The sequence below is a fragment of the Dipodomys ordii genome, unplaced genomic scaffold (assembly GCF_000151885.1).
Source record: "Dipodomys ordii isolate 6190 unplaced genomic scaffold, Dord_2.0 Scaffold32, whole genome shotgun sequence".
In the NCBI taxonomy this organism is placed as follows: Eukaryota; Metazoa; Chordata; class Mammalia; order Rodentia; family Heteromyidae; genus Dipodomys; species Dipodomys ordii.
The window spans coordinates 852246-860058 of record NW_012267248.1 but is presented as its reverse complement, the minus strand read 5'-3'; the positions used below and the strand labels follow the sequence as shown (position 1 = coordinate 860058).

Below are 7813 nucleotides of genomic sequence, written 5' to 3'. Positions count from 1 at the left end.
CTTATTTTGTGCTTGACCTGGGGCTTGGACTTGGGGCTCTAGAACTGACTCCAAGCCTTTTTGCTCAAGGCTATATAGCTCTACCACTTGAGCCACAACCCCCACTTCTGGCTATTTAGTGATTAATTGGAGATAAGAATCTCATGGACTTTTTCTGCCCAGACTGGCTTTGAACTTCAGTCCTCAGATCTCAAGCCTCCTGAGTAGCTAGGATTACAGGTATGGGCAACCAGTGCTTGGCTTGAAATAATATTTTTAATGACTTAAGTTTTCAGAGTAATAAGTTATACTCAGATTTTAAAATGGCCTCATACATATTTATTTAAGAAGTAATTAATATAGGGATAGTATTAACAAAATTTTTAAATCATTACTTAAATTTCAGTACTATTTAGTTAGCCATGAAAAATGTAAAATTTTGAAGAGTACTTTTGATGAAGATAAAATTATGACATACAACAAGTGAATAGATAATATAGCTTTTATTCAACTCATTGATTAATATGAGATCAGTAGACACTAAAACTAGTTCAGAAGAAAGTGAAGAGGGAAGGAATAGGCAGTGAGAAATGTTGATAGGTACTGAGCAGTTGCTTCTACTGGGCAGTAAGCATTTGTGTCCTTACTGCCTGGGAAAGAGCTCCATAGCATCAGAGAACTCTGGGCATGTTCTCAGGACAGGAAAAGGACTTCCCGGGATCTTTCTGTCCATTTTTGAGTTTTTTTTTTTAATAAATTTTACTGTCAAGAAAGAGGATAGACATTCCAGCAAGCAAGAAAATAAAAGGTGATATATACATAGCTTTTGACCTTTGCTGCTTGTGCTAGACATATACTAGTTTTTGCAAATAAGGGAAATCATGGGACCTATGTTTCTTTGGGCCTGGCTTATTTCACTTAATATGATTTTTTCCCAAATCTTTCCATTTCCTAACAAATGGGGTGGTGTCATACTTTCTGATGGAGGTATAGAATTCATAGATACACCACATTTTCTTGATCCATTCATCGACTTCCCCCATGTTATAACCCCTGTTTTCACTGTAGTTGGTTCCATTGCCGTGCATCTTGTATATACATTTTTCTAATTTGGGGAGGGGAAGGGAAATAACAAAATGGTAAAATAAGGATACAGGTTGATCCATTGTAACAATGGGATGTACAAGACACTAAGTTGAAAATGAACTTTACAGCTTGGGGCGGGGGAGAGGGAGAAGTTGGGGAGGTGGGGAGGGAGGGAAGGGATGGTAGGGGAAAAAAAGGAGGGGGTAAGAATGCTCATAGGAAATGTACTCATTACCTTACTCATGTAACTATAGCCCCTTTGTACAGTATCTTTATAATAAAAATACATATTAAAAAGGAAAGGAAAAGGTGAAAATAGCAACAGAGAGAATGGAAACCAAGGAGAAAATGAACAATTATGAACAAGGAATAATTATTTTCTAGATGCTTTTTTTGTGTTTTAAAATGAATATTTTTAAAAAGTCTTTGTATTCCTTTGTATTCTTTTACCTCAGACAAATTGTTTCTATTTTTTTTTTACTTTTTCCTGATGGGACCAGAGATTGAACTCTTGACCTCGTGTATGTTATACATATGCTCTACACTGAGTTATACTCATAGCTCAGATAGAGAAATCTTGTTTCAGAGAAAAGAAAAGGAAAGGCAGACTAAAATATTGTTGAAGATTTTATTCTCCAGACCTACTTAACATTTTTTAAATACAAACTTTTGTCTTTGTAGAGAATGGTGTTGCATTCAGTTTAAAATCCAGATTTTTTAAATTAATGTCATTTCTTTTATAATTAAAAGGCAGGAGAGTCTGAATAAACAATACCTAAAGAATAATAGGGTTTTAATAATATTTTTTGATTGAAAAGTGTTAATGAAGAATGTTTGAGGAATTATAAAAGCTTATTTTAAAAGAATCACTGTGGTCCTGTGAATTATGAAATTAACATGGGGCCTAGGCCTTTGTTAGAGTATTTATGGACATCTTCCATGGGTGAGAGTCGGGTACAAAGTGGAATAGTGAAGAACCTGTTGTGTTTTGGCTGCTATATCTGAATATGAAAAAGCAAATGAGAGTAACACAATATTGTTGGTGTTAGGATTTAATAATATTTTATTGGTGGACTCAGCATGCAGGCTGTCGTCTTTCAGTCCACAAGTTTTAACAACTGGCATTTATTGGCCACTTTTGACTGTTAAAATCCTTTGTATTCTAAATTTTTAACAGTTGCTTTACAAATATGGTGCTGTGATATTTGTGAAAATACTACTAATTACTCAGAAAAAATAATTTGACTTTAAATTGAGATTAGGATCTGCTTGTAAAAGATATGTATTGCTTTTTTAAAAATTTCATATTTAAAGAATGCAAAAGGCCTTGAAACATCAGAATTGCTCTTAAAATCTCATGGAATTTCAGAGTTGAACACATTCTGTAATTTCTTAGCATCAGAATTGCCTTAAAATCTCATGGAATTTCAGAGTTGAACACATTGTATAATTTCTTAGCCCACATTTACTCATTGTAAATATGAGAAAAATTAAGTCCATGTTAAATCTTTTTCAGAGTGTTAATTATTAGTAGTTAATTTGAGTTAATTGGATTTGAATCTAGCTCACGGTCTTTTTTGACTTTAATATTATGTAAAGGTGATGTACAGAGGGGTAATAGTTTCATAAGGTAATGAATACATTTCTTGTCGAATATTGTTACCCCCTCCCTCATTTTTCTCCCTCTTCCTCATACCCCCGAAGTTGTAAAGCTCATTTCCAAAATAGTATCTTGTATCACTGTTGCATTAGTTCACCCTTTGTCCTTTGTCTCATCATTTTGTATTTGTATTTCTGATTTATTATTCTTTTTTTTGGGGGGGGGGTCTGGTCGTGGGGCCTTGAACTCTGGGCCTGGGCGCTGTCTCTCAGCTCTTCAGCTCAAGGCTAGTGCTCTACCACTTGAGCCACAGCGCCACTTCCGGCTTTTTCCTTTTTTTGCTTATGTGGTGCTGAGGAATGGAACCCAGGGCCTCAGGCATGCGAGGCAAGCACTCTACCACTGAGCCACCTTCCCAGCCCTGATTTATTATTCTTACTGCAAATATATATATTCTCATATAGCTTCAATTGACAGATACTTTAAATAAACAATTAATAGAGACTTTAACTGACAAGTTACAAATAGGTTCATAATCAGTTAGAGCCTTAATTAGATTTTATTTCTTGAAACTAATATGTATTTGCAAATTTTGGAGTTTGGACTGGAAAATGAAGCATTGCCTCTGTTTTTGTAAGCTACAACTGTTCTTTTAAGTTGTGACTTGAGGGCTACTTAATGCACCAATTCTATATAGGTTTTATTGTGATGTACATCTTATTTTCTTCTAATCAGTTTGGCTTTCCAACAGAAATAAAAAAGTGGCCACTTTTCTTAGTAGGAATTTAAGAAGAAAAGAACCTTGAATTTAGTTTCAAAATTTTGTAAAATTAGAGCTGTGGCTGTGATACAATGCCTAAGTCTGGAAAATGTAGCACAGTTTAAAAAAAGTTTTAAAAAGGATGAAAAAGTTGAGGAAATAGGTGGGTGTTGAAAGATTTGGGAGAATGATGAAAGGGATGATGTTGATCAAGATGTATTATACTCATAAACTGACATGTTGAATTGAGACCCCTTTGTTTAATGATAATAAAATTGTAATGAAAAATACAAGGAAACAACCAAACCAAATTACAGTATTTAATACAATCAAATATAAATAGTATAGCTAAAAATTTGAAGCTAAAAGAAGTGAGTATACCATCACCCTTTTACTAGTTTTGCACCAGATTTTTTTTTTTCACTGTATAGTCATATCAAATACACTGTTTCCTTCTTTTTTTTGGGGGGGGGATCCGGTCGTGGGGCCTGAACCCTGGGCCTGGGCGAGTCCCTCAGCCCTTCAGCTCAAGGCTAGTGCTCCACCACTTGAGCCACAGCGCCACCTCTGGCTTTTTTCTTTTTGCTTATGTAGTGCTGGGGAATTGAACCCAGGGCCTCATGCATGCAAGGCAAGCGCTCTACCACTGAGCCACCTTCCCAGCCTTGTTTCCTATACTGTAAACAAAGCACCCAACTGCAACCAGGCCTCATTGCATTTTAAGAACTAGATTGTTTTCCCACCTAGATTTGTCATTTCACTAGCTACTTGGTCAATACTGCAGATGTTAGCTTTATGTCTATCTTAAACTCATGCCTGGGACTAACCTTTTTTAGAATGTTTAAATCTGAGTTTACACTGCCATCTAATGGAAAACATTTTTTTTTTTTAGTGATTAGCAAGAGTTGTCAGAATCTAAAGCAGAGTGTTTTTGATTCTCTAATGAAAGTATTTTCAGAGTTTTCATAGGAGAGTATATATTGTTTTCAATCTCTCACTCCATGCTAGTAAATTAAAAGTGGAGGTTTAATTTGAACTGAGGGAATATTTTGCTCTTACAGAGTTATCAGGTCACTTGGAAGGCTAAACTGTAGTAGTTATGAACACACATTTAAGTTTTAAGTTTCTACATTTCATTAGTAATGTTGATGTAGTATGAAGAAGACCACTGGCATTTTTCTTCTTTCTCACTCCCCTTCCTACTCTTCCCCTGAATTTTTACATTTCTAGATTTGTAGTTGCATTTTTATTTCGTATATAAGTCTCTCTTCCTGTATTGCCAAAAGAAGCACCAGGGTCAAATGTTGAAGAGCGACCTGTCACAAGAGGGATGCTTATTTATCTGTAAAGTGGGATATTTAATTTGCTTGTGATGAGGACCAAGTGTAACAATACTTAAGCAAACAATCTATAATAAATAAACATCATTAATAAAAATGAACTGCAAATAGGATTTTGAAGCATTTATTTTATGTCAGACAGTTCTATCCATTTCTACTTTAATCCTCAAAGCTTTTCTAAGGAGAATATACTATGATCTCATTATCCTTACAAATAAGTATAATCTTGGAGAAGTGAATTATCTTCTGCAAGGCTATGTAGCCACTTGTTCCAGACTTGGGCTAAGTAGGGATTGAGTGTATTGTGTGCGCCTCTATCCCTTGTCCCTTCAGCTCCGTAGTAAATACCCCTATGTCTAGTGCAGTTTGCCATTTCTTCCCCATAGAGATTCAATACATTGTCAATCATTTTCTGCTTTTTTATTTTCTGAGCCATATATTTCACATTTATTTGAGGTAAATACACGAACCAATAGCATTTTAAGTTCTATATTTAGAGGTAGAATATTATGTCAGGATACCTTCTGCTGCAAGTAATGGAAAATGAAAATTAATTTGACTTGAACAACAAGGACATTTTTCTTTTCATAGTCTACAAACTCCAAAGGTGGCAGACTCCAAGATAGGCAGACAGTGACTTAGTCATACTACTGTGATTTGAGGAACCAGGGTTTGCTGTTCTGCTGCACTCAGTAGAAAACTGGTTTCCTTCATAATTGTAAAATGGTATTAACAATTCCCAGTGTTGAAACTGGACATAATTATGTCATAGCAAAAAGATGTTATTTGTTCTGGCTGCTGAAAAGTATGGTGATCGTCCGTGAGGAAGGCTTCAGTTGATCTTTCCTCAGACATAGCTGCTCAAAACTTGGTCACCCTACAAAGAGCAACAAAAAAGTTTTACTTCATTTGCTGGCTCCTGTTCTATGTAGATTCTTCTAGCAGAGCAGGCCCAGAGTATCAGAGGGATTGCTGTTATCACTGGCATCTCCTAATAGTAGTCTGTGTCTCTGTGTGTGTAAGGTTTGGCCTGGAGTTGACATGTGATTTCGGTAAGATGTTTGACATTTCTGTGTCATCTTGAAAATTATTTCTGCCTTTTGCAATCCTAATTCCTAGTTTAGGTCTAGGTATTTTTCTTCCAATTTAAATAGTTGTGGTTAAGAGAAAGCTGTAATATTTTCAATAAGAACTTAATAAGAATAAACAATTTCTGGGATGAAGGTTTGGATATTTTCAACAAAAGATGCAGTACTTTTCAAATTCTGCCTGGTCATTTCAGAGCAAAAAGTTGCAGAAAGAGTGAGGGCCAGTTCTTGAATTCTTAGTGTATAGCTTTTCCTGGTAGAAGTACTTGGCCTCCTTAACCACTTCTGTTCATATCAAGTTCAGTTTCAGGATCGGCTGCCCTTTTCTCATACATCTTTGCTCTGTCTATGATGCATGTGAATATGCTGAAGAGATGAGTTGCTGGGCATGTAGGACCCTCACCATGCTGTGGTCTTCCCTTGCCAAGGAATGTGGCCAGACATATCCTACTCCCAGAGTCAATGGGAAATGGAGTGGGCCATCTCTGCGATAGGAGAGTTATCTCCTAGAGACCTCAAAATTCATTAGAAGTTTCCTTTTTATATGACTAAGTTTTGTTTGTAAAAATAACATACTGAAAATAAGTGACTTAAGCTTAGTAATCAGGTGAATTTTAAATACAAAGTGCAGGGGAGCATTTTCATAGGAAAAAGCCTTTCTGGGCTATAAAGGAGTAGAGGTGGAGATGGAGATGTATGACCTTCTCCATGTGGGCCTGGTGAGAATGTTCTCCTGAAGTCCCTATGACAGTGTGACCTGTAGCTGTGGGACATAGAAACCATGTGAAGAATGGGGATAGTGGGCTTTGTGTCTGAGAGGTTGGCCTCTTGCTTCTAGCTCCAAAAGGAGTAAATGACAGTAAAACAGCAAGACAACTCCAGTCTGAGCAGCAGCAGTAAGAAGTAAATCCATCAAAAAAAAATCATGGTTAGTGAGCTCCCCAAGAGCAGGTTTCAGGGAACCCATGGAAATTCCCACAGATTCAAGTAGATTTTAATACCCATTGGGCAGAAAGCACAAACCATTACTGAAGGACTCAGAAGGACTTTCTATTTTCTTCTTAGTCTTTGCATGAATATGTAAATGAATTGGCCCACAAGTCACCTTAAGAATGTATGCAAGGGTAGGCGCAGCAGTTGGGCGGGCGCCGCAGGTGGTGTGTGACATGCATCCCGGCAGCCTTGGTTGGCAACAACAGCAGCTGTGTCATTGTGTTATGATGCCATCTCGTACCAACCTAGCTACTGGAATCCCCAGTAGTAAAGTAAAATACTCACGGCTTTCCAGCACAGATGATGGCTACATTGACCTTCAGTTTAAGAAAAGCCCGCCTAAGATCCCTTATAAGGCCATTGCACTTGCCACAGTGCTGTTTTTGATTGGAGCTTTTCTCATTATCATAGGCTCCCTCCTGCTGTCGGGCTACATCAGCAAAGGGGGGGCAGACCGGGCTGTTCCTGTCTTGATTATTGGCATTCTGGTATTCCTGCCAGGATTTTACCATTTGCGCATAGCCTACTATGTATCCAAAGGCTACCGGGGTTACTCCTATGATGACATCCCAGACTTTGATGACTAGCATTCATCTCAGTCCTGAAGAGAAGAGTCACAATGTGACTGCATCCAGCTTTAAGATATTGAACAGAACTATAGCTAAGCACTGAGGAATTCTGTACTTTGGATATTTAGCAAAACAATAGCCAGATTCTATGAGTCCATCACAAAAATGTTCACTAAGCTTACAATTAACTAATTAGGACATACTCTGTGCATGTTCTGGCCCTGGCAAAGCTCAAGTTTTTCCACATGAATATGCACAATGAAAGAATAGTAAGATTAATTGTCCAGTAAAGCAGGAGATTATTCTATAGTGGAAAGTATTACCACTAACACCCTCTTTCGAGTTGAACATCTCTTTTAAATAGTCTTCATTGTTGATTTTTTTCTTATAGCAAGTGG

General features: G+C 37.0%; 1 protein-coding gene and 1 pseudogene across 2 annotated transcripts in view; both read left to right on the top strand.

Annotated features, from left to right (window-relative positions):
* The window catches only part of Exoc2 (exocyst complex component 2), a 185990-nt gene that overhangs the window by 36280 nt on the left and 141897 nt on the right, over nucleotides 1-7813 (top strand). Inside the window, exon 5 of the mRNA XM_013016607.1 lies at nucleotides 6977-7432. Within this exon, the coding sequence (XP_012872061.1) occupies nucleotides 6977-7432 (456 nt within the window). The remainder of the gene's footprint in view (nucleotides 1-6976; nucleotides 7433-7813) is intronic.
* On the top strand, nucleotides 7045-7433 carry LOC105985991 (annotated as a pseudogene). Its single transcript, XR_001175090.1, has one exon. The product of XR_001175090.1 is annotated as a transmembrane protein 230 pseudogene (transcript).